The 27,942-nt window shown below is 38.7% G+C and overlaps 2 protein-coding genes across 2 annotated transcripts in view; one reads left to right on the forward strand and one right to left on the reverse strand.

The window, feature by feature from the left end:
- Positions 1 to 943: 943 nt before the first annotated feature.
- LOC103459720 (uncharacterized) lies at positions 944 to 3,474 on the reverse strand. The gene is made up of 6 exons (XM_008401515.3): positions 3,174 to 3,474; positions 2,984 to 3,105; positions 1,973 to 2,126; positions 1,760 to 1,875; positions 1,584 to 1,677; positions 944 to 1,084 (listed from the first exon to the last, which is right to left on the reverse strand). The coding sequence occupies exons 1-6, from the start codon at positions 3,403 to 3,405 to the stop codon at positions 1,020 to 1,022; spliced, it is 783 nt and encodes a 260-aa protein (XP_008399737.2). The 5' UTR covers positions 3,406 to 3,474; the 3' UTR covers positions 944 to 1,019.
- Positions 3,475 to 4,079: 605 nt separating this feature from the next.
- net1 (neuroepithelial cell transforming 1) overlaps positions 4,080 to 27,942 on the forward strand; it is a 33,985-nt gene continuing 10,122 nt past the window's right edge. Inside the window, exons 1-4 of the mRNA XM_081603885.1 lie at positions 4,080 to 4,243; positions 14,971 to 15,034; positions 23,672 to 23,734; positions 24,747 to 24,809. Coding sequence (XP_081460011.1) covers positions 4,101 to 4,243; positions 14,971 to 15,034; positions 23,672 to 23,734; positions 24,747 to 24,809 — 333 coding nt within the window. The 5' untranslated portion in view covers positions 4,080 to 4,100. The remainder of the gene's footprint in view (positions 4,244 to 14,970; positions 15,035 to 23,671; positions 23,735 to 24,746; positions 24,810 to 27,942) is intronic.

Consider the following 27,942-nt stretch of genomic DNA (forward strand, 5'->3'; position numbering starts at 1 on the left):
CCGCTCTACACCGTATTGTTTTTAGCTACAGATGTATTCTGTACAAATGATCAAGCATTAACTAAGGGAGTGTTATTGTAATAAAATGTTAATTTTCTTTACTTAAAAATTAAAACTGTTTATTTGCAACTTTTTTTAATCAAGTTTGGTCTGTAATGGGTGCTTGTATGTGTGTTTGAAATAAATGAAATATTTTATAACTCATTAACAATGTATTAAAAATTAAGGCTGCAAGTATTGCAATATATATGCTGTTTATGCTTATTTTTCCCTATGTTGACTTTTTTGAAGCCATGCTTTTATTACATGAACTGCGATGCTCATTCCCATTCATTGTTTGTTCAACTAAAGTAACTGAAGAAGGCAGTGTGAATAAAACAAGAGGATTAAAACATTTCCTCCTCTGGCCTGCAAGCTTTAGATGTTTCTGCTCCAGAATGATTCAAATGCTCTGTGCTGCAGGAGCCCATTAGAAGGGAAACACCTCCAACATGCAGTCAGTAGTCCCTGAGGACCAGGATGGAGAACACATGCTGTAAAGCAATTAAAATAAAACCTAAAGAAAACTTAATCACTGAAATATCAGTGGACATCTAGCGTCAGCCGCTAGCTGTTGAACAGCTACCAAATACTAAGATGTGCTTGTTCAAATGAAAATCGTTGTGACATGCATCAAAACTCTCCAGGTTGATAATCAAACCTCAGACCACTGCAGTCAAGCACAAGACCATTGTTCAACTGTCTTCAGCCAGAGGTCTCTTACGATTTGTTGCGAGACTGACTGCTGCAGGAAATCCTTCCTGCCCTCAGCACCACCATCCACTATGACTGGTTGAAAATAGTTGCATGAGCTACAACTTTTAGTGTCTTTTTGGGACAAAGTATTTTTTTAAACTGAACTGAATCTACATAATGGTAATGTATATAGAAAAGGAGCCTCATGTTACATTTCATACATTTATTGGGGTTTGGTTTTCTTATATACATTTATACATCCATATAAATAATAAAAAGTTAGGTCAGGTGGAACTGTTGAACTCCTCGCTGTAGCCTGGCAGCACAGACAGAACTACACTCTTAGCACCTGCATCAAAACAAATACAGAAATGACTGTCAGTTTTTTATCCATGAACATGTGCTGGTATCTACTTTCAGCAGAAAAACACTCCTTTTGTCTCAAAGAGTAAAGAACAGTCCTGGCCAAAAGGTTTAGTTGTGAAAAATGATCAACTCTGAGGGTAAAAAAAAGAAAATTCTGTAAAGCTTTATACAATAACATGCTATTTCTTACATTCAAACATATACTCATGACTGTAAAAGTATGCAAGCATTAAGAAAAGCTGAACAAGATCATTTTAATCAGATCCCAAAACCAAATTACATGCATATAGTCACTGTAAAATGTAATTTAAAGTCAGTTTTCCACTATTTGCTGCATGCTTTAAAATGCCAGTTTAGGCTTAAATAGCTTCAAAAAAACGCCAACTGCTTTTAGCACAACTTTAACACAACAATAGTCTTTGCCAGTGTCCCTTCATATTGTTTTTTGTAGCAGAAGTTATTAAGCATTCAAAGTAAGTGACCTGAGCTGGCGAGGCTGTCATAAAACCGCTTTATTTCCTCCGCTGTGGCGGGTGGAACTGCAGGTGTAGTCTGTCTTGAATTCTCATTGATGGTCTGAAAGGACACACACCATGTTCGCATGTCACACCACATCACAAATAATTTTCCCGATCCTTTAAAGGAAACAGATCTGCACCTTTTTCCTCTTATTTGGGTATGAAAAGTTGACGTCACGCGCAGGTTCAACACTCCGCCGGCTACGTGGAGAGTTTGGGAGGGCAGGGGACGACTTCTCCTGCTGTATGCGCACACCTTGAAGACAACCCCCATCAGAACACTGCGTGTAAATATTCAGATCCACATATTTATATATATGTTATAAAGCACTGCTGGGAAAACAGCAACTCACATGCATCAAGTGCAAACAGCGTGGCGGCAACATGTGAACAGACCACATCTGAACTCGCCATACATGTGCAATGACCAGAAACGACGAGGCCACTGGGCTCGATGATGGTCCACACAGGATGAGGATTCTCTGTGAGGCCTTCAAACTGGATCACCTGACAGGAAAACGAACGAGCAAAAAGGCTTTTAGTGCGACATTTTATACTGGTAAGAGTAGATGGAAGAAAATGTCCACATCAATTCTTAAACTTAATTTGGAATCAACGGGCAACACCTTGGGACACCACTTAGTGGTCCAACAGGACATTGTTCCCAAACACATATCCAAACTGGTTTTGGAATGAATAAAGCTGCTAACAGACATGTTTGTGGACTGCAGGAAGCTGCAGTACCAAGAGAGGACACACACATGCACAGAGAGAACAGACAAACACAGAAAGATTCAAACCCAAGACGTTCTGCTGCAAGATAACAATGCTACCAAAAGTGCCACCATGTAACTAGGCAGAAACCAAACAATACATTCTGCCAGTTCTTTAAAGACCACTAAAACACCCACATTTATTTCAAACATGGAGGTGGCAGCATCATGCTGTGGGGATGTTTTTCTTCTGGTAAGCTGGTCAGAAATGAGTAGAGTGTCATCTTTCAGCAGGACAATAAGCCCACATCAAAGCATGTTCATGGTTTGGAATGGCCTAGTCAAAGTCCAGACCTAAATCCATGACTTGAAAATTGCTCTCAATCCAGTGGAATTGGTTTGCAAAGAATAATGGACTAACAAATGCAAAGTGAGTGTTGCTAGTAGTTCCTACTATGGCGACTGATTGGGTAAATACACTTCTACAGAGCTTCACTTCTAGTTTTCAGTGAAAGGTACACAAATACATACAAACGAAATAAAAGCGCAATGATTTAATTATTAGTTTTCTGACGTCTGTCAGTTTCCTTCCGCTTTACAGTTATTCTGTGCTTGGCTTTGGTTCCCAGCAGGTTTTCCAGTCTGTCTCACCTTGCTGGTTATGATGAACTTGTCCTTCCTGGTGCACAGCATCAGAGATCTGACCCAGCCACGGAGGAAGAACCGGTAAGCGTCCAGGCTCTTGTATGCCTTCAGTGCGCCTGCGCTGTACCCTGCATGCAACAGTAACAGTTTACAGACTATCTACCGAGTATACAGTCCACTATAGGAGCCAACGTACCTGGTACTTCGATGAGAAACATGAATATATCAGGGTAGCACAGGCCTGGCAGCTCCTCGATGCTACACTCTCTGGCGGGTTTTTGCTGTGTTGGAGGGATTAGATACGGATCTTCACCCACAGCGAAGATTTTATCATCATAGCGTCGCCTAGCAACACTGTTCAGTCTTTGGTAGTAATCTGACTTCATAATAGTGTCAGACTGGCGAACCTTTTTTGTAGAATGTGGCATGACTTCCTCTGTTTCTTGTTTATGTTTCTCGTTTGCTTCTTCTTCTTTTGTTGTTATGGGGCTGGCAGCCAACATTGTAGTAGTACTGCCACCTACCGAGCTGGAATGTGGGTGGTAGCCTGTATGAATAATGAAGTTGCTCTCTATTTTCTTATTATTTCAAATCACATATCCATTATGACATATCACTTACATTATACCCGATTTCTTTTCTTTTTCCATAATCTTTTTCCTTTCTTCTTTTTTTATATAATCCCCCACCCTCTCTCTCACTTTCTCACTCACCTTCTCTCTTTCTATCTTTCTCTCTCACTCTGTCTCTGGTGTTCATTGTCCTATTATTACATATGTCTATGTACACTTTTATTATTTTTTGTGACTCTGTTTTCCATATCGTCACTGTTTTCCTAAAATAATGGCCTAAGTCACTTATTGCCAAAAGATGATTTATGGAACAAAAATAATCAGTTTTGGCAAAATCATTGTTTTGGGAATGTCTCGATATTTCTTCACTTATGTCTGATCTTCTGTTATTAATCAGATTAAAGCTATTTGGCCCCGCCCTTCCAGGGAAGGTTCTTGTCGCTCATTGGTTGATTTTTGGTCTTCCGCCACGTTCGAAAAACTAGTGTCGAGCTCCTCTTGTTGTAGTCATTGTAGTATTAAGATATTTAAATAAGAAAGTTAAGATTGGGATGCTCATTAAAATAAATGAAAACGGTGAAGTGGAAAGCGCCATGGCGCCTTCAGAGAACGAGAAAGGGAAGGAACAAGCAGCCGACATTCAGGTGACGTTTTCCGCGGGTGAGGCAGAGTCCGTCAACAAGACGTTAAGACGGTGAGTCGCTTAAACTTGGTTTGTGGATCGAACTAGGTTAGAACCCCAGTATTACTAACACAGTTCAATTATATTCAGACCAGCAGAATCGCCATGGCTGCTCTCGATTAAGAGGACCAATTCTGGCTAGAGTAAGTGCAGTGGCGTCTCAATGCCACAAGATGGCAGCAGGAGACCACTGGGGATGCACAAATAGAACGTGTATGTGCAATTGGTCTTTTAGTGTCTTTTACTTTTCATTTGTAATATTAATGGGATTATTGAGTTATTTGGCACAGAGCAGGCTGTTCTTTTTTTTACTTCGGTCTTTTCAGTGTTAGTCCTATCTATGGAAAAACTGGTTAAAGTCCTGCGATGAAATGTGGAGGATGTAAAAAGTACATAAGAAAGATATACTGGAGTTATTAATATCTTACAGTGCTTAAAAAATCTGAGCCCATATACAGAAACCAACAAAAAGAAATGTGTTCTATTGCAGATATGTCTTTTATAAGAAACGGGTAAAATGTCTGTGTTGCATGTGTTGCATGTGTATGGTTTTGGCTCCCCTTCCTACAGGTCTGTAGTGAGACTATTCTTCAAGTTGGATATTCGATATTCGAGCTCTGCGGCGTGAGCGGCATTTAGGTCAAGGTTATGAACACTAATGTTGGCCAGCGGTTCTCTTCGAGTGTGAAGCGGCTGGGAGGAGGATCAGTACCTCCAGATCCAAGGCCATGGTCTTGAGCTGGAAAAGGGTAGAGTACCTTATTTGGGTCAGGGAAGATTGTCCTGACCCAAGTGGAGGAGTTTAAGTATCTTAGGATCTTGTTCATTGTTGGAGTTCATTCATTTCTGTCTCTGTTCACCACCCATGTCCGTTAACCAGTTTCAGGACCCGACCAGAACCACTCATTCTAAATGACCTTGAGAAATAATGAGATTTGGTTATATATAAAAACAAACTTTAATGCCAAAAGATGATAAAGCTTTACAAGCCATACATGGCATACACTACATTTCGTTGCTTTGTACTTGTGACGGTGCAATGACAATAAAGTTAAATTCTATTCTATTCTATGTCATCCAAATGGAACATCATGCTTCTTATGTTACATTCACCGTCCAGCGCTGGGGCCAAATGACAAGTGATAAGAAGCAAAGTGAGGCAAAGATTGTAGCAAGTTTAGCTTTTTATTCATCTCTGCAATCTGGACCCTCCCTAAAGGGTACTCTAATCAGTTTCAGTCTGTTCACATATGACTGCCAGCAGTCACATATAAACATGGTTATGTATGCTGCAGCGTGTTAAGAGGCTAAAAGAGATGGAGGAAAATACAGAATCCATAACATCAAGAATGAGGGCAAAATGGAATAGGAGATTAATAGACAGATTGGCGCAGCGTCTGCAGTAAAGTGGGCGCTGGACCCGTCTGTTGTGGTGAAGAGACAGCTGGATCAAAAAGCAAAGGTCTCGATTTGCCAGTCGATCTACGTCCCTACCTTCATCTATGGCATAGGTTTAAGGGTCTTGACTGAAGGAACAAGATCACAAACAGAAGCAGCCAGAATTAGATTTTTCCATAAGGTGTCTGGGCTCTCCCTTCGTGATAGGGTGAGAAGCTCAGTCATCCAGGAAGGACTCAGAGGAGAGCCGCTGATTTTTCACTTCGAGAGGAGCCAGCTGAGGTGGGTCAGGCATCAGATTGGGATGCCTCCTTGACGCCTCCCTAGTGAGGTCTTTTGGGTACGTCCTACCAGGAGGAGGCCCACAGGAAGAGCCAGGACACGCTGGAGGGACTGTGTCTCTCGGCTGGCCTGGGAACTCCTTGGGATTCCCCTGGAGGAGCTGGAGCAAGTGGTTGGGGAGAGGGAAGTCTGGGCCTCTGCTGACCCTGCAACCCGACTGCGGACAAGGGGAAGATGATTGATTGATTGATTGATTGATTGATTGATTGATTGATTGATTGATTGATTGATTGATTGATTGATTGATTGATTGATTTTTCTTCAATAGCTTATGGGTCATGTGACCAATTAACTCAAAATCAATGTGAAATTATTCTACTTGACTGGATAGGTGAGGCACAATCATTTTTATTCAATTTAACCCTTTTTATTCCTTGTCAGTGGGTCACATGAAATTTAAGCTATTAAACAGCAATTATGTTTTTTAATTTGTAAATTTAAATCACGCAAAAAATAGAAAAAGATCTAAAATGGGGAAAAATGAGGGTGCCTCATCTCTAATAATTTGCAGAACAATTTCAAAGTGATTTTGAATCAATAGAACATGTCTTGGAAGCTATTGCAGAAACATACTAAAATTTGACAAAGGAAATTGTTAAAAAATAAAAAAATGCATTAAAATGGAAAACAAATGACTTTGCCTCATCTGTACAGGATACTAGAACAATTTCACACTGGTTCTGGGTCAATAGGTCACAAGACCTGGAAGCTATTGAAAAACAATCAATTTTGCAAAAACAATTTGTTAAAAAAAGGAAACTGACTTAAAATGGAAAACAAATGACTGTGTCTCATATATACAGACAAGTAGAATTATTTCAAAGTGATTCTGAGTAAATAGGTCACATGACCTGGAAGCTATTGAAGAAAAACACTTAAATTGACCAAAAATATTCCTAAAAAGGAAAATGGCTTAAAATGGAAAACAAATGACTGTGCCTCATCTCTACTGATTTGTAGAATTATTATTCTGAGTTAATAGGTCAGATGACTCGGAAGCTATTAAAGAAACATATTATTTAATATTAAAATTATTTAAAATATTCTATATGACTTTAAAATTTAATAGAGGATATTGTGTCTCATGTAAAAGCATGAATTGGCACTGACAATTAGTCAGTTGGTCACAATTCAAGGCATTTATTAACATTTGTTTGACAGAAGTGTTTGTTTCGGTAATTTGTTGACGGTCCCTAAGTGAACCTTCCTCCCATGCTGGACACTCCTGAAGCTGACTTCAGTGCAGCTGAACCTCACCTTGACGTTCTTGAATGATTTTTGTTTAGCTGGAGCACATTTAGCTGCTATGTCCTGCATGTGTTTATGTGTAGACATGAGAGTATTTTGGTAATTTCTTAATGATTTGTGGATTTTTTTTATAAAGAATTTATGAATTTCATTTATAATGGCAAGAAATGGCACTTAATTTTTATTGGGAAAAAATAATACTTGATCTAGACACATATAAATAGAGAATATGGTTCCACGTGCAGACATGACCATTTGTCTACATATTTTGGTAATTTTCTGATGAATTGTGTTTCTGTTAATTCGTTAATATTGGTAAATATGTTCTAAAATCAACTCATTATGCACACAGTGAGGATGGCTCCATGCTTTTTTAAATGTTTTATTTTTTTACATAGCCAGCACTAACAGGCGAGGATTTCAGTCTATTCATTAGATTGACGAGGTTTCTGCTGGACTCTTTGACAGCTTCACATTTACAGATGATATGGTTAAGATGCAGATTTCTAATCAATGCACCAATCAGACTTGTGATTTAGTGATATTGATTTTCTGTTTTCTTTAAACTTTGACCTGTTGAATACCAGTTTGACTGGTTCTATTTTTTTTTCTAAGGATTGTAACAAAAGATGTCTGCCTGATGCACAGAGTTAGTACTTCCCTTCACTGTGTGTTGAAGCCAACAAAAAATGAATGTTGCTGTAAACTTTTTCCTATCTTTACCTAAAAGCATTTGTCCATCTGAATTTTGATCAATTGAAAATAGTGCATGAAAGTGCATTCTGCTGACTGATGCAGCTTCTGTTCCATCTTATTTTATTGGAAATGAACAAACTCTTGTGGAGAAAATGTGGAGAAAAAAAACTGGGAAAACCAAGTAGAATGTCATTATACCAGTGTCCTCATTTTCCAAAGATGATTTGAAAAAAAGTTAACACTGGTGCATGTGCCAGCATATTTAATGCAGTTTGAATCTGGTGTTTTCCATGCTTTTAAATGAGTGGTAAGACATTAGTTTTGTATTGACTATTCTTAAGTGGTAACTGGCTGGTAATTACTGAGAATGGGATCAAAGCCCAGGCACTGCTGAGGTAAAGATTTTCATCTTATGTGCACCTTTAGAGTGCCTTGGTACCATCGCTATTTAGTTTGTTTTAATTCAACTCTAGTTTGTCTAGAAAGTCCGGTTCGTTTGGGGAAGTATGAATGTGTAATAGAAATCTGATGCGGACCAAAAAAAGCAAACTCTGGTGTGCCTACAAACCTTGGTCTCTTTGGTTGAAGGGAATTCTGATGCGGTTCAAATGCAAATGTGAATACCAGTAGACCAGAGACTGCTCCAAAAGCGAACTGTAGCACAAGGCATTCTGGGTAAATACAACCAAAACAAATGTGTGTGTCTAGCACTAGTGAGGAAAATGGCTTGTGGTCTTCTGAGAAATCCTACAACCACTAAAATCTGACACCACTCTATTCTTGCTTACATTTTCATCCTACCTGAGCTCATGAAGGAACTCAGGTAGGATGCTACCTGTCTTATGAGATTTTAGTGTCGTTTCCCAACGTAGTTTTTGGTGCAGCGCCACCGCATGCGAAGAGGTGAACAGCTTTCTCACCTTTAGATTCAGTTTGATTATTCACTTGTTGGAAAAAACTGATCACAGAAATAATACATTTTTAACTTTCACCATCTGAACCCACAGTTTGAGCTTCACCTGATTAAAGATGATAAAAAAATAAGAAATATAGCTAAACTGCTAAGCAGTTACTCGAATACCTACCAAAACAATCAGCTTGCGTCATATGGAAGTAACTAACGTAATCAATCCTCTAGCAGCACTGTCAGGATTAAGGAGGATAGAGTGAAAATGGTGGGAGTTCTGAGTTTGGAAGTAATGAAAAGAATTTTTAAAAAAATCACATAACAGCAGGTTTTACCACCTGAAGTCACAAAGTTTGAACTCATTGCTATAGAAGTTAGCAAAGAAGCTAATCCTATCTGATGTTCCACTCACTCTACAAACAATAGAAAGGTAACAACCAATAATCAGAAAGATTATCAAAGAAATGCTGGAAAAAAAATGAAAAAAACATGAGCGGAGGCTTGTGAAGTCAGCACAGTGAGATCGTGTTTTGATAAATTGGCGTTATTATATTCCAGAAGCTGTCAATCTTCTAATGTTTGTGCTTCATTTAAGCGGCCCTGTTTGCTGGGCAGAACAATCTGCCACTATAAAGGTGGAGGAGAGGATGGCAGTGAGGTAAACCCCAGGTCAGATTAGTTTCCCTGTTAGCAGGCTTTAACAAACAAGGGTAGGGCCCAGCAGAGATCCTGCCTGAGCCTCTGACTCATGAGCCACGCTTCCCTGAACCGTAAAGGTGATGAAAGGACCTTTGTCCCCCAGGGTGGTGACAGTCAAAATCACAGTCATATCAGTAACTAAAGAAGGTAAACACAAACGTCAAGTGCTCCTTGTATAGGAAACGTGATGTTGGGTAAGTTTAGTGACTCATTCACTGTGGAGTCTGTTTATGATCTCATGACTTGAAAAAAACACACACACAACCTTAGATTACACCTTAGATCCTGTGTTTAAGGCTCACAGTTGTTGCTCATCTATCTGTAGGGAGTTTAATACATCAAGCAGGGATCTGGTTTCTCTCAATTAAACTTTCGTTGGAAGATGTACACATTTTGACATGCATAATAAGATTGAACTTGCAGGCTTCTGATATTTTCTCACCAGTAACTTGCTTTTTATTGCTGTATCTCATTTCATTATTACTAAGAGGAATAAGGCAGGTATGAGAATCAGATATGGATGTCACTAGGTAGAGTTTCAGTTTCACCACAATACAAAGATCAGATAAAAGCTCATGAGAGGCATCCAGTATATGGAACACTTGATACTCGCAGCATTTTTTCATGTGTACAAAGGGCAGTTTTAATGGTGTTAAGCCACTCATTGGTTTTTAAACATTTTGTGTAGATTTTAGTTTGAATTGATTCTGACTTCAACACTGAGCATCATCCATTAAGATCCTGATAAAATAAAACACAAATTTCATTCTATCAAACATTTATTCTTTCAAACATTTCAATCAGCTAAAGAAACAGTCAAGAATCTCAGGGTTCATCAAAACAGTGAAATCCTGGAGGAGGACAGGTTGTTTCCATCTGCAAGAGAACTACAGCTAACATATTCTAATGAAATGCATTGTACATGCTAGCGTAATATTTGGACAGTTTCAGAGAAGCAGATGCTCTCTCCACACTAATGGCAATGCCCTAAGTTCTAAAGTAACGGAGTGATGGAATCAGAACTCCCTTCTGCTAATAAGATAACAAAAACAAAGAGATCTCAGACTTTTTCTTCTTGCACATTTTTCTTAGTTTATCCAGAGTCCTGGGTCTCTCTTTATGTCACCCCAAAGATTTTCCATAGAATTTTGACTCTGGAAGAAAAGTCTTTGTTGATTCACTCATATACTCCACATCATTATCATGTTTAGCAACAGCAATAACACTTTTTAGTTTATGATAAGGTTTTTATTCATAGTCTGGTGGCATGTCAAAGACTTTGTGATGCCATGAACCTTAACAAGGTTACCAGAAGAGAACCAGGCCCATAGTGTCACAGATCATCCACCCTTCCTAACGGTGACTGAGGTCCTTTTCCATATGTTCATCCTTTATTTTACACCAACGCACATAGGAGTGTTTGCTGCTTAGAGGTTATGCTGCCTTATCTGACCTAAGCACTCAGTTCTAATTAAACTCCCAGTAGAGTTTAGTGAACTCTACACGATTATGTTACTGATGGCAGAACAGGAAAGGTTTTTTCTTTGTTTGTTCGTTTCCTGGCATCATTTGCAAACCTCTCATTGGTACTGGTTGTTGTGGAGGCTTGCTCACTGCAATATCTCAATTCTTGATGCAGTTCTCTAATAGTTACATTTTTACCTTCCTTACTACCCTGCTCACTTTGCATGAAGGCCACATAAACATGGATCTCCTTCCAGGTTGGTAGCTAGTGGCTGAAAGGAATGAGCCTCTGTGTCATATGTATACCCTGAGGTGGCCTCTGTGGCTTTGGGCTGCAGTAGGGTAGGTCCTTACTGGTGTCTATGCTTATGCTTAGACCAATGGTTTAGACTACTCTTCCTTTTTGTAGTTTCTCTTTTGTGTTCTGGAAAGGTCGTCATGTTCTGTTGTTCTCCTGAAAGACTTCAGTGGAGAATAATCTGGGGTGAATTTTGAGGATATTGTCAAGTGGGGAAATATATTTTACATGTCTTCTGCAAAGGAGGCATAAACTCTGTTTGAATTGATTTTTTTTTACTCACAACTTGAAGTGTCACATTAGAAAAGGTTGGTGGAATCAACAAAATTTGAAATAAGTTATTAAATTTTGCAAAATTAGCTTGCTTTGAGGTGGTTATGGACTTTTACAAAAAATTGTAATACAAGTTAGTGTGGTATTTCTTTATAAGGAGAAATTCTGTTATGTTTTTATGGTTCTCTCTCTTTTATGATCATTCTTTGTTTTGCCACCTGAGCTGAAAAAAAGTATCATCTTCTGGCAAGTTTCATCCTGTAGCATATCTCTCAACACACACATCCTTTTCTTTACTTAACACTTTGGTCTTTAGCCATTATTTTAGTCAGTGTTCATCCTGGGTCTTGTCTTACTGAACTACGATATCTAAAGGTGGCAATATTTTTCACACAAACTAGCTTGTCTGCTGTCCTCAAAATAAAACAGTTTGAGGTCAGATCAACACCTGTAGAAATCTTTGACCCCTAACGTCCTTTCAGGACACCCACAAAGCTTCTCATTCTCCTGTTTCCTGTCATTTATTCTGGTCCTAAACAGCAACTGCTGCTTCCCCACCGAACATGTAATGTGGGTGGCCCCAGCGCTCATGGAACCTGTCTGCTATACATAACCACTCCCTCATTGCTTTTCATTAGATTCTTTACTTTATGTTTGTCAATTTGTCTTTAATGTGATCAAGTCCTATTGAGTTACCAAAAAACAACAGTTGTGTAAATGTCTTGGTGTGTGGGACATGACAGGTCCCACACACCAATGATGGAAACCCATCATCACTGGTGTCCAATGATGTTCAACCCATCATTGGGTTGAACAATGATGGGTTGTTCAACCCATCATTCAAGTGAAGCCGTTCACTTGAATGAACGGCTTCATTCATTCAAGTGAATGAAGCCGTTCAGTCTGTGTTGGACACACTTCCAAATATTGAGCAGTAAAGTCGGAGAAGATGTCGGAGCAAGAGGAATGTTTAAAGCATTTGATTGCTGATGAAATGTTGTGACCCTAATCACCACAAGGTTGTTTACAGCGCACACAGTTTCCAGTAACATTAGTGTGATTAAGTAAAATCAAATCCAATCGTCTCAAACTTAAACAGAGTCCACACCTCCAGGAAGCAATTGCTCTCAACAGACAATTACTCTATTGAGAGCAATTGTCTCTTGACAGCCGAGGGTCCAGACCCTCTGGACGAAGCCAGGCTACCAGGCTCATCCCCAGCCTGAAACCAGCCGCTGAGCGGGGGACGAGCTGCTCAGGGAAAAATGCTGCAAAAGTTGTCGGCCTGATTCCAACGTCTATTTGCCCTGTGGAATGTACATGGATCAAACATAAACCAAGCTTCAAGCTGCTGGTTTCTGCTTTACTGTTAGCTTCTGTTGTTCAGTATTCTGTTACTGTATTTCTTCAATACATTTTTGGCCTTTTATTTCTGTTACATTGGACTCTTTAACAAGCAGTTCTGCTTTAACTCACCGTCTTCAGTTAAGCAGCTTTCTGCATCCAACCTGGATTTTCACAGGAAATTCAAACTTTAGTTTCTACCCAGTCTCTGAAATTGCTAACAAGAATTACAAGTCTCTCCACACCACACAGAAAAAGAAGCGTCTCTGCATACAACTCTTATTCTTTTATTTTCATTTACAATGCAGTGTTCAAATCTGTTTATGTTTTTCAGGTAAACTTCATTAATTCTCATATGATCTATTATGTCACCGTGAAGTGAGCAGTGTTCTACTCCAATATGACGAGCTCCATGTTGATCAGCTTTATTAGGAGAAAGCTCTGCATGACTAATCAGGGCATGACTCAAGGTTGGGAGTTGTAAAGATTTGCAGGAAGGTCTAGAGCTGCCTGCAGCTCTCGCTTTGGGACGACAGTTGGTGTGTAGTATGACTGGAATGACTCAGTGCTCGCAGGACACACACACTGAACAAGTGTTTCTGAGCAGCTCGACATTCCCCGGATGCCTCTTTCAGACCCCCCAAAAGAGATTCATCTTCAGCATCATTAAATGTTCAGACACTGCAGACTTTATTTATACGGAATGAGCATCAGCAGTGGTTTTGATTCACCCTGCTGTCATTGTGTCTGGTAGTCCGCATTGGGTTTTCATCCCCCAGTCTGCATTGAAGTTGTAACCCATTTATTTAGTTCTTTCATAGCTTCCATGCTTCACTTTGCCATGTTTGGTAGTTTGGGGCCAATATCTCATACAAGCATGTGAAAAAAAATGCTTCAACAGAGTTTCAGTTAATTGTTGGTACCAGACTAATCCTTTTTGCTGCTTTGATGTTCTCCTCAGTGTTCGCATTAGTTGGCTGAGCATGATGGGTTGTGTAATTGTTCCCTCTGTGGCCTTATTCACCCCAACATCACTGTGATGCTTTAACACACTAGTGAGCTGAGGGAAGGCAGGGATCCAACCTCCATGGTTGGAGACCAGGGTTGTAATAGTGTTGGGTTTTTCATTTTAGTTTAATGTTGTTTTTATTGTGACTTTTCATCCAATTCAGTCAGATTTAATTCATTTTTAAACTGAGTTTGCCTGTTTTTATTAGTTAAATATTGTTTAGTTTTAACTTAGTTTGTATTAGTTATAATAAGAGTTTAAGTGTTTTTATACTTTGTTTAATTTTTAGGTGCATATTTCAAAAAGTATTGTATTGTGATTATGTTTACATCGATTGGGTAATGAATTTCCAAAAACATTTTTCAATTATTGTTGAACAAAATCTGTCGTATCCAAACTTTTGCTGTGATCATTTTGTGTAAGTTCGGACAGAAGGACTGTAATTTGATATAAATTTCCTGTGTAAAAAAAATTCTAATTAACAAAATTTATTTCACGTCAGTTCAAAAAGGGTAATAAGTTCAAAAAGGGTAATAAATAGATTCCTAAACATGAAAATGATCATGTGGAATTTCAGTTTCTTTTAGTTTTATAGCTAACTGTAATAACCTTGTTGGGGACAAGACCAAAAACAGTTAAACATTTGGGGGGTTGGGGGTGTAACTAATGACTCCTCCTCCAAATAGTAAAGTGAATGGTCCTGAGTCGGCCTGGAGGTCAGTGAGGAGGCCCACTGGGATTATGCAGCGTTTCCCTGGCCGGGTGGATCCTTATCTGTCTGTGTTGGTCGGGGCTGCAGCCGCATCATGCTGAGGCTGTGGTAGGTATGGGAAGGGAAAAGTTTCCTCATGACACCATCCTGAGCAACATTTCTTTCATATCTCCCTTGTGAATGCTTTGAAGTCAGATTTACTCACTGCTAAGCCGGGTCATGGGAGAATCAAGGGTTGTTTGAAGCAGTCATCCCTCAAATGTTCAAGAAAAAAGCCAATCTTGTCATGTAGATGAATGCTGGTCTTTTATCCTGATCCTCCCTTCTAATTGTTTTTGTGATCATGTAGGTCACTGCGGAGGGGGGGCTCTTTCACCTTTCTCACCACTGGAGCACAGTGGGATTTCACTTTGGTGAGTATATACTGCTTTGTTTTTTTAAGTTTGCTTCTTGCTCTGCAGGGGAGTAACAGCGAGAACTATAAAGCGAAGAAAGCTGAACAATTTACTCCATATTCATGTTGTTTATGATTTTCTTGTGACTGCTCATTTCCCAGCTCTGGTGCTTGGCCGAGTGTTTGATGCTATACAGTAATTCTTCCAGCAAAGTCTTGAACAGTAGCACTGCTTATTGTCACAGCAGTTGGAGGCGACTTCCTGTAAGCCACTCTCCTCCAAAGCAACATTCAGTTTACATTTTCCTTCAGTTTATTTTTACGGCGCCATCTTAGTAAAGTTTTCTGTCATCCCAGGAAACCAGAATACACTAAATAAAATGTAAACAGGTGTGATTAAAATGCATAATCATACAACAGATATATTAACCAGCAGATTCAGAGTCAATATTAGCAGAAAAGTACATGTTACTTTTTAGCAACAATAGAGAGGAATAACTTCAATTTAACAAGAAAAGTTTTTTCTTTTTTTTTATTGGGATTTGATGTGAAATGCATAAAAAATGGGACATGAAACAAAAGATTTTGCAGATAAAAATCTGGAAGTTTTGCACCGATAAATCCTTAATTTTGGGAATTGAGCCTCTTTTCCCTTTTGCTCTACCATGAGAGAGACCAAAGTACCAGCCCACGTTAGTCACCCCACTGTAGCCAATTTAGCAATTGTTGCTACATTTAGCAACTACTGAGACAAAGAAATCAGTATGAGCAAGTCAGGCTTTTGCAGCCAAAAAACTACAATCGGTGCACCCTGTTGGGCATGGATACATATTCACCCCCATTTTACTCTGATTCCCAACAGTAAAACCATTTGGTTTCAGTGCACTACTGTCCAGCTGTGTGTACTTCCAGATGAGTAAAAGTGCAGCTGTTGTGTGAAGGATGTTTAAAAGAAGGGTAGGTTATAAAACAGCATCCCAGAGTTCTCTTCAATTCAGCATCTGAAAATAGATCAATGGATTCAGTCAAAGTCCAAACTTAAACCCAATTTGGAACTTGTTGCGGTTCTCTCCATTCTTTCTGACCGAGCTTGAGCCGATTTACAAACAATCAGCTAAATTGCCTCTAAATGTGCACAACTTGTAGTGACATGCAGACTGGGAGCTAAGCTTCCGTTTTGGAGGTAAAACTGAGACAATGTGTGTGTAAGCTGCTTTCCCATGTGAGAGCATCCAGATCCTGTGGCTGAAAGCCCAAGTTAACAAAGCCACCTTACAGGTAGTACCTGTTATCTTTGTGAAAAGAGCTGTAGGTTTAGTCTAGCCAGGATTTCTATGTCACATGTGTCCATGTAGCTGCTCCAGGATCAGTGACGGCTGCTGTTACTGTGGCTTGAAGACTCTTTGTTCCTGCAGGCAGAGACCAAACGGCATGAAAAAAGACTTCACCCGTCCACCAAACGAACACAACAGCCTGCAGAGCTTTGCTGTATTTAAAAAGTGAAAAAAAAACCTGATCTGCTTTGGATTTAGAGTCAAAAGAAACAGTGATTAGAAACAGGAAAGGGTAGACGTCGAGCGGCGAGGTTTACAGCTGCTTGAAACCCAATCCATCCGTCATCTGCAGCCAGAGGTGGAATAAAAGCAGACTGAGAGAAGGCCTGCAGCTCTTGATCTCATGCCAACCTGCTGCCTTTGATTCACAAACAGTGCACACTTAGGTCATCTCCTAACACCATGTGGAACATCTTAGTTCACTCTCAGCTCTCCCCCGCTTTTTTCTCTCTCTCTTTTTTTTAATAAACCTTCCAAATAGTTGGCAGTGATGAGAATGCTGAAATCATATGCCCCTCTTATCTCCAGCCTAGCATTGAAGTTTAAAGCGGCACATTCTCTCACACTTGCACAGAAGACAAGCCATGATGAAAATGTGAGTGAGGTTTGCAGCTCTGTGCCAGGCTGAAGGAGATCAAACACAGCTGATGTGGTGGAATGTGGAGGTAATTAACAGCGGTCAGAATTAGACTCTTGTGTCTTGCTGCAAGTTCAGGCAGGAAGAGGCATCAGCAATGTTCCAGCTGTAACCACGCCGGCCTCTGGTCGTCTGAAGGTTTTCACAGGTTTGCCTTGTATGTATTTACTCTGCTGGAGAAAAGCATCCCACAGCATGACACCACAGGTGTCCCTTCTCCCTGCTGTGTTTCAGCAGGAAACGGATCCTCAGGCGACTCCAATATGATGGTGATGATCAAGTTTAATGTTGGGAACTCGTTGCCTACAATGTAGCAAAAGAAAAAGTTATATTCACCAAGTTCAAGTCCAAAACAATTCTCCATAAGGAAAATGGCTTGAGTGCAGGGAACTGTGAAAATATTTGTACTTATGATTTAGATTGTTTTACTATTTTATAATTTCGTAGGGAAATTATGAAATAGTAGGCAATGAGGCATGAAGTTTACATTTCAGCTAGTTGAAGCACTCACTCTAAAACAAATTTCAGTAAGTTGCCTGGCTTGAATCTGCTTCAAATAAAGGACTTTATGTTTACTAGATTAATTAATTGTTTTTAAGTCAATATTGCCTTTAAGGGTGATTTATGGATAAATTATAAATGATAAATGATTGATTGATTGATAATTTAAAATGTGATACGGTGGAAAACTTGAATTCACCTTCCTTTTGTGTTGGCTCACCTGAAAAAAAAGGTTTGGGCACATCAGTGCAAGAAGTCTTTCTCGAGTCTCAAAAGTATGCAACACTTTTCAGATTTTCATCAAAAATATGATGAAAACAATGCATCATTTTGCTTCTATGTTCCATTACATGTGCTGTATACGTCCCATACTAGATATGTGATGTATAAAGGGTTTTGCAAAGTACTGCATCAGAGCCTCAACAAACTCTCTTAAGCTTTCTTTCTGATTTGTGAAACATTCCTGTTGGATCAGATTTTGGTGCTTCCAGGTATCAAGCTCTGCATGTGTTTTATAGCTGCCATAAACTTCAGTTAAAATGGTGCCTGCAGCTCCAAACTTCCCCCCGCTGTGTTTTCAGATGCCCTGCAGAGCAGCCAGACCTGCCAGCTCTTGCCTTTACTCTCATTTACATGGGGCTGAGGTGCAGGAGAACAATAACACAACCCTAACCCAGCTTGTTGCTATGTTTCTGCTAGTTCAAAGGTCACATGGATTTGCTTCCCTCTTTCAGCCAGTAAATTTTTTTTTTTTACTTTTTTTTTCCTTCAAACATAATCCAGACCAGTTCTGACTAAGCTGCTTCTCAGATCAGAGCATAACCTTTCTCTGAACATTAGAACCATCATTTAATGGCATAAAACATTTTAGCTCTTTTGAGCCATAGCAGCCCATAAATCTTTCCTCAGTCTGGGAGATAACAGACTGTTCCTGTTGACATTTCTGTCATTTCAGCAGATGTGTTTCGATGTCTGCACTCTGACCTACAAATCTGTCAGGCACTGTTAGTAATAAGGTAAACCACGCTGGTCCCTGCAGCCTGAGTATGTGCGCGTGTGTGTGTGAGGAGGAGAGGCGGGCCGTGTTTGTGAAGTCGGTGTTTACATCGGACTGTTCCCTCCGTTTGAACAGGCTGCAGCTCGATCTGGGTTCATGTGCAAACCGCTGACAGGGAGGTTTCCTGGGGTTGCAGGAACAGGACGGCTCAGTTTCTCCATTACCCCTCAGTGTGTTTCATACACTGATTGCACGTGGGTTGTTTTCGTCTTGTATTTAAAACTTGAGCTTCAGGCGATATTAAACTTGGAGGAAGGTTTCACACATTTGATGCAAGCAGAGACATGAATTAACTTTAGCTGCCTTCTCTGACAGTCTGTTAAAAGGGCTGCATAACCTTCAACTCAGTAGTTTAATAATTATGTTCTCCCTATCCATTTTTTTTTCTCTGAATGAAATACTAATCTAAGTTAGTATTTCTATATCTGGGCTATGAACAGTAAAGGAAGGAGTTCACCAAAACCAAAAATTTCTTTTAATAAATCTTATAAAATTTGTATATCATAGAAACGTTTTTGGTAAGAGAAAGAAGCATTCATCTAAGGAATTACTTAAGTGAGAAAGTATTTATTTAGATTAGATTTTTTTTGTTGTTGAAGTATAAGTTATAAAGTCCCACCCCAGTTCTAATCATGTAATTTCTTTAGGTAACACTTTATTTGAAGGGGGGTGAATAAGAATGCCATGACACTGTCATAAACATGACATAACACCTTTCATGAGCATCAATAAGTCTTCATGAATATTTATGACTGTTGTCATAAAGTGTCATTCGGTAAATGACACTTTTAATTCAAAGTTAACATTATTCAAAATGTCTTCGTTATGACAACTTGACATTATTCTAGACAAAATGTCCTCATTATGACAACTTGTCATTAACCTCGCCAAAAATGTCTTCGTTATGACAACTTGTCATTAACTTAGACAAAATTGTCTTCGTTATGACAACTTGTCATTAACCAAGAAATCATGATCTAACATAAATGTGCCATAATAGTAGTAGTAATGATTTAATTATTACACTAGCAAAAGCTTTAACAAAACAATGATTAATGTTTCCACTCCCTGAAATAAAGCAAAACAAGTAGGACAAGCAATAAAGATTTCATTAAGCTTTATTACACTGTCAAATGATTTAATAACAGACTCATTAACAATTTATTTTACATCAACTAAAGTGGAACAAGTAGCACCAGTTATGAATATGTCATTAAGTGATATTACAGTGTCAATATTATCTCTTACCTCAAGTAAAGTGGAACAAGTAGCAACAGTTATGAAAATGTCATTAAGTAAAGTGAAACAAGTAACAGTTATGAAGACGTCATTAAGTGTCATTAATATAAATTTTTACCTCAAGTAAAGTGAAACAAGTAGCAACAGCTATGAAGACGTCATTAAACTAAATTAAACAAAAGATAACTTGTTCTAAGATAATAGAGGGTTTAACATCTGGTCAGTATATTGTTATTCTGAAATACTGATTGAAAAACTAAAACAGAATTACTTATTCTTTAACTTATGAAAATAGGTTATTTCAACAGTAACATTTTTTGCTTTGATTATGTCAGCCATCTCCTTCGTAATAGTCTTCCTGTAATGCTCTGAAAACAGGAGATCTTCTTGTCTTCATTTCCTGGAAGCAGCTCTTTGAAGGTGTCCACAAATGCTCAGAAATTACAAGTGTTCTTGCAATAGTTAATCATGGTGAAAGCCTTTTCATGAATTCAAACCTGGTGAATCTCTTCTGGACATTCTCATAGTCGGTGATGACTCAATTCATTGTGGTCACTTAAAAAAAGAACAAAAACAATGTCATCATATTCTAGCATTTATTTAAATACCATTCCAAAAATGTCCCTTGCTGCACACTGTCAGAATGGTAGACTGGCAGACAAATGCCTAGTTAACATGACTGGTTGTTATAAAGTGCAATACAATTATTTCTTAATACAAGTAGCATAATAACTGGAGCTGAACAAAATTATTCTGATCAAATATTTGTCTGGCAGAAGTTCAGACAAACTGCCACTGTTATTCAGAATGCATCATTTAATGTATAGTTTTAGGCACGTAAGTGTATCTTTTTACTTAATGAGCATTCTAAATAATTTCTAACCAGATACTCTAACTTATGGTTGTTTGCAAGAAGCTTATTAATAAATAAATAGATTTAACACCAGTTTTTAGTTGTCTAAAACAGCTGGTGAATGTTGATTCCTGCTCCCCATTCCCCACTTACCTGGCTGTCCCAACCCACTTCACATGGTGAAAATATTAACACAAAAACGACTTACCTAATTGTCTTGGGGAATATTTCATCTGCTTCTTTTTCTTTGGTCAAATAGGAACTTCTTTCTCTGGTGCCTGGTCCTTATTATCATCTTCCACACTCGTAGCATGTCTTCATTAGCCAACTTTGTCCCCCCCACCATGTGACCTTAGGCTAGCCTGGGTCTTCATGTGGCTAAAGTTGCCAAAGCAACTTTAGCCACATGGCTGATGTGACACTTGGCACTGTGTCACATCAGCCAAGTTGCTAAATTATGCACATAAAGGATAACTTTGACTAACATATTAGCTTTTAATTTGCTAGATTAAAATTGGACGGAACAAACAATTTGCCTGTCTTTAAAATATGTTTAATATTAAGGGCTAACATTACAGTAATGGAGTTTAATAACTCCAAGGTAGGATTGGCTTGAATTGCTCATAGCTGACATTACAGAGAAAGAGAACATAGTCAATGTTATTTTCTCAGAAAATGTAAAGTTAATAAGACACATACCTCATATGTATTAGGTATCAAACTTCGGCTTCTTTTTAAACAGGAGGTCTGGCCGTTATAACTTGTGTTAGGTTTGCACCACAATATGGAAGATTTCTTCTTCACCAACACACTGCACGCCTGTTTGTGCATGGCTGCCTCTCACTGGTGGAGATGGTGTATTGCAGTACTTAACCCATGTGTTTAGAAATGGGGTCCAAGTGACCCCACACACGTAAAACTTTTATCATTTGCCACAGTTCTCTACGTTTGCGGTAGTCCTCACACGCACAAGGGTTAAAACAGCCTTAAATAATGTTTCAAATGCTAAGTTCATAAGTGCTTTGTAGACATCTTGCTGTAAAACTTTAGGATCGATTAAATTAAGAAAATTAAGTCTAAACAACATGGCAGAGCTATATAATATTACTACATAAAGCTAATTTTTAAAGTTTAATCGGCAATACTTTTATAACAAATTTATGTCAGATCATGATTTCTTGGTTAATGATAAGTTGTCATAACAAAGACATTTTGAATAATGTCAATTTTGTATTAAAAGTGTCATGATTTACCGAATGACGCTTTATGACAACAGTCATAAATATTCATTAAGACTTATTGATGTTCATGACAGGTTTTATGTCATGTTTATGACAGTGTCATGACAGTCTTATTCACCCCCCCTTCAATTAAAGTGTTACCTTTCTTTATTCTGCTTCCAGTGTTATAATGAAAGTCCCATATTCACAGTATTCACAAATGTTACGTGAATGCTGTTCACATATTTATCATTTCTATATCCACATATAGCAGCTGCACTTTGAAGTCTCAAATATCACACAAACAGTTTGTGAAAGTATATTTGGTTAAAATGCTCCTCAAATACCAAGAACATCTGATTGAATATTTTAAAATAACGCCATCAGACTGAGTATAAAGTTATGTGTAAAAACAGAATACAAATTAAAAAAACATAATTTTTTAACATCATCATAAAAAAGTGACCAATTAAGGCAGAATAGATGATTTAAAAATAATTTTTCATTGTAAAACTTCAAACTTTTCTGGAGTGTGTTCAGGTCTTCCTGCTGTCCACTTTCACATTCTGAATGAGCTTTCACATAACTTCTTCACTTTGTAGCAACAGTACTGAACAGTGTTGTTGTTGCTACAAACTGGTAGTGACTATGTTCAAACACTGGTCAAGCTGAAAATCTGCTTCTACAACTAATTCCTCATCAAACTTGGTGGCTAAGATTGTATTTGTTCAAAATGATTCAAGACGGGAGGTATTTTTTATTTGAACAGGATTACCATGGAGATTTTTTTAAGCCTCAGTGAAAGTGGGTTGTTAGCTTCATACGTAATCATCAGTTACACATTTGAATTCATACCTCATTGAATTAATGCAAGATATTTGCTGTAATCCCCCCTGGATTTTCTTTTTTATTGTAGGATTGAAAAGAACTGATTTGTGTAAAAAATATGGATCCTCATTTGAATAAACCTTAGCACCATTATCAAAAGGTAAGACTTTTAGCAAATTGAGATGATGTAATGGTCCTGTCCAAACTGGTAATGACTAGTTTTTTGTTGCTGCTGCAGACTAAAGACAGCAGATGCTGTCTGTGCCCTGGTTTCCTCTGCTCGGCTCATCTGGGGCTCTGACTGAAACTCTGCTGAGTCAAAGTCACTTAAACACAACCTTTTGTTCACAGCATAACGTGTTCAGAACAAAATGCAGCTTTTATTGTTATGGTAAGCCAGCAGTCAGAAGCAGCAGGAGCTTAAAGGTGTGTGTTTGTGGGGGTGGTGTTAGTTAAAGTTGGTGAGCAAACAGCCCTGAGATATTTATGGATGTGGGAAAACAAACAGGGTCACCCACCCTGACCATTATGTATCCATTTTGGTCCTCTTCAACTCACTGGTTATGCAGGTCTTCACCTCCTTTGTGTTCAGGCAGAGGCACTCAGGCCTGGTGGTTAATGGGCAGTAGCAGGGCCCCAGGGGGCCCAGGGACCACCAGGGCATCTTAAGGCTTTTACGACAAGCTACGTCTCTCTTCTCACTTGCTGCCTGTTGACCTTTTCCTGATCCTGATTCTGTTCCTGTTCCTGACAGAACTGGTCCAAGGTTCCTACGGGGAGGCCAGAGGCTCTTCACATGTCTGATTTTGGTGCCTTCTTTGCATTCAGACAAGATTCTGTGCCCTGGTTCTAACAAGCCCTGTCTCAGCATCAGAAGGACCAGTGGATCCCGACCAGTGGACCCACATCGTTCATCACCGTGTTGAATGTGAAGCTGTGTGATCCTGTGATCTTATGCTGAAATTCAGCCTACTGTTTTCCTTTCAGAAGAGGAAACGTAGACAGAAGGATGATGCCGACACCATCAGCATCTGCAGCTCTGACTTCAAGGTATTTTATCAAACACAATGGAAAAATCAAGAGATGTAATACTGCTATGCTGATTCTATTAAATTAAATCATTACATGTAAATTCTATTAAATATTATTATGTTGATTAAACTGTTCAACTCTTCACTGGGGGTAGAAGAGCTAACAGGAGTACAACAAAAACAAAAGGACTGTAGGTTTGGTACGGAGTCCCTAAAGGGACATGGAAAGGAAAAAAATGCTGAAATTGTCCTCAATTGAAGTTTAACATATAAAATAAAGGTTTCACAAATCTCACACAAATCTCAATTAATTCTGCTATTAATTGAGAAGAATCTAGTACAAGTTTGAAAAGTCTAGGTGTTGTAGTTTTTAACTAGATGAAAGCTACTAAAGGTAGTGGAAAAATTAGGTGGAATCGCCCTTTAGCCATTTCCAAAATAAGAAGCTGCAATCGGAAACCAACTTCAGCTTCACGTCTCTCTCTGCATGTGCATAATATCCTCATCTGAGACATCTCTAAACCGCAGAAATCTCTGTAAATAGTCCTCCATGTCTCTGGTTTAGACTCCACCACCCAAAAATCAAGCTCACAAATGATCAAACATTTCTCAGGATCTTGAGAAACTAAGTCGCGATCCTATAAACTCTGCCTCAGTTCCTGCACTGATGATCTTTGTTTCTGACATAGTCCTCAAAAAGTTTTCTTTTGAAATGCTAACAACCCATTGAAGGGAGTATATCGACACATTTCTATACAGTTTCATTATGTGGAAGTGCATATCCTGTTCTGAGGACATTACCCATATGTCACCTTTTGTTTTGATTTGTTGCCAACAACTCTTTGTTTTTTTTAAACGATTTATCTGCTTTCAAAACCAGGGAAAATGTTGATTGTGACTTGTATAAAGTTTTCAAGTTTTCTGGCTCTAAAATATATTTAAATACCCACACAGTTCATCAAACTGTGTGGTCCTGGGATCAAAAATGTGACAATGGAATTGATCTATGTGGTACTCTATTTGTTTTACAGAAATGGAAGGATAGGCAAAAAGACAGCAGTGACTCCATCAGCATCTGCAGCTTCGACTTTAAGGTACGTCACCAGACTGATTGGCACTTAACTTTAGACAACAAGAATACATGAAACCTTTCATGGCTCCAAATCACAACGAATGTCATCTCAAATAATTTTGGAAATTTTAAATACAGAAATGTATAGTCACATTAAATTTAAAATAAGAAAGAATCAACATATGGAAGTCATGCAGAGCATTCATGTAGGAACAGGCATGCCCAGTTTGAACTCCAGACTCAACATCCTGAATTCTCAGAGGAAGAAAAATAGTAATCAAAAGAAAGAATAAAGCCATATCTCTGCAGAATATTGATGTATTTTTTCTTAGCCCAGCTCTGCTGTTATTATGCACAGCACTCATACTCACTTTCTTAAAGAAAAACATAACTTTCGTTAAAAAGTTCAAAACAATATGGGGACTAAATATTGACACACACTGATGATCTCATCGTTGCAGCACTTACCTTCATAAAGTTGACTTTACTCTGATGTGTATTTATAGATCATTCAGCGATGATTGACTCACAAGCTGTTGCCTTGACAACATAATAATCTTGTAAAGAAACTAAGAAACACCCAGGAAGTGAACACATCATTTCTATAACACTGTATTTACTGTAATCAATGAAACATCCAGGTAGGATTGTGTAGTCTGGTCTCCCACTTTTAGTTTTAGTTCAGGTTTTAATCATGGCAGCCCTTCCTCATGACTTATAAATGCCTAGTTGGGCTTTCTGTCTTATTTAAGCTGCAGTATCTTATCTGCTGAAGCATCTGCTTTTGTTTACTGTGACTAAGCCACATTTACATTGAAACAATCTGATAAAACTTTATTTCCTTGGCGTAAACTGACAGGAACAACAATAACAAAAAATGTTTTATATATAACACTATAGTTTGCTGTGTTATTTTTTTTTTTGCTTGTCTGCACCAAAAATGAATCTTGAATAGCTCAAATACTGACACTGACAACAGTCGCATTTTTTTAGGGGTCATTCATGTCGCCGACATTTAAATGGCTGGGTGTAGACATTCGTGGGTGAGATGAATTTGTGTGGGCATTTAATGAGTACACCTCCTCACATTAGCAAAGACCTCTGACTGACATTCATGTGTGGGAAAATGTTGTCCTAAAGGAAACGCTGTAGCTTCAGGCACAGTTCATTTCTCTACCTGTCAGGTAGGAATCCAATCAGGAACCTGAACGGAAGTCTCAAATGTTCTTCAATGAAAAGGAAGTCCCAGTTTACGAAACTGTTAACAATCAACCCGTATGAACCCGTCACCCCATCAGCTTTTTAATCTGCCTCCGCCCACATTTGAGGGTCTGTCAGAGACATTTGGCCTGTATATCTGGAACTGGTTTGATTAGCTGCTTACAGTGAGGTCAGGACTCCTTTATTCTAATCATATTTCTTCAATAGAATTGCTGCCTAATCGAGTCACTTAGGTTCCTCATATTGCTCTGATTCAAACTCGGAGGCCTCTCGTGGAGGAATCTTTTCGGTTGTTAATGTGCCAGATTGTTGTTCTAAATGGTCATGTTGAAGAGTCTAAAAATATTTACATATGAATATACATATCAATGGCTTTTTACAATAAGTGACCAAACCTGTGCAACAGCAAAGATGTGCAAATACCAGCTGGAATGTTATTTATTACTGTGGTAAAAGTGTAAAAATATCAGCATATAAGTAAACAGGAGCAGTGATGGTGATAGTCTAACAGCTGCTGGGAGGAAGGATATATGGTAACGCTCCTTTGTGCACTAAGGATGCAGCAGTCTGGCACTGAAGGAGCTCTCCAGTTTGGCAACAGTTCTTCTGAATAGTTCAGCTTTAAATGAACGTGTACTACCCAGAAATTCCCGACTGCATTATTGCTACATTAACCTAACGGCTACAGTAAGTTGCATCTTAATGGAAAATGCATCTACGTTTTCAGTTACAAGACATTTCTGTTTCTGTTTCAATATCTCACTGGCTGCTACAATTTCTGTGGAACTAGCCTGAGTGAGTTAGGTTATTGGAAGACCTAATCACACAAGTCTGGTCCTGTCCTAATCCTTGCCTTTTGCCAGCAATAACAAATCATTCAGAGCAGACGTTTAAATGACGTCGATGTGGGTTTGGGCAATGTGTTATTTTGGATTCCCCTTGAAACACTACAGTAAGTAGCAAAGAAACCAAAACTTAATTCAGATTTTAATTCAGAAACTTTCCCGCTGAAGGTGAACGTTTCTGAGAGACAAGGGTGGAAATGTAAACTGGTTCTGTTCCACAATCTTCCTGTCTAGTTGGTCCACCGGAGTGTTTTGTCCCTTTAAGTCTTGTTTACCTGAGCTTTGTTTGGTAGCAACCAGGACTGCTCTGGGTGTGAACACTGACAAAACAGGAGTAATGACTGAATGCTCTGTAGGTCTGTCTTGTTTCTGCAGGCCAATGTGTTGATAAGATCACTTTTTACATCAGCTGTCTCTTTTTCAAGTGAATGCTGCGTGGGTGGACTGGGTTCTAACGTTCTACAGAAATGTGTTTCCTCGAGTGTGCGGTGGTGGCGCAGGGGTTAAGCACAACCCACATATGGAGGCCTTAGTCCTCGACGTATATTTAAATACCCACCCGTGGCCGTCGCAGGTTCGATTCCCGACCTGGCAACCTTTGCTGCATGTCTTCCCCTTCTCTCATTTCCCACTTTCCTGTTAATTAACTATCAAATAAAGGCCGCTAGAGCCAATAAAACCTTTAAAAAAAAGAAATGTGTTTCCTTATCTAAAGCTATTTCATTCACGCTCTAAGACAGCAATTCCACTCTTGATAGCTACAGCTCAGTCTTGCATTGTCAGGACCTAAAAAGAAACGTTTTATTTTAATCTAATGCTGGAAGTGCACACAAAAGATTCCACCGTGTCATCATTTACTAAACAAAAATTACAATAAAATGGATAAGAAGTGTTGTACAATCATTACAGAGTGAGAAATGTCAGTCATTCATCTAAGAGCAAAATATTTAACAGGGCTCCTACATGTCTTTAACACTCTGGAAAAGTATGGAATTTGCTGTTTAACAATTTCCAGGTCTGGATAAATACACAAAAAAATAAATAAAACTGGACAAGAAAAAAAATTGTCGGCTTTCCAGACTGACTTCC

This window comes from Poecilia reticulata, chromosome 23, assembly GCF_904066995.2.
Source record: "Poecilia reticulata chromosome 23, P_reticulata-male-v2, whole genome shotgun sequence".
In the NCBI taxonomy this organism is placed as follows: domain Eukaryota; kingdom Metazoa; phylum Chordata; class Actinopteri; order Cyprinodontiformes; family Poeciliidae; genus Poecilia; species Poecilia reticulata.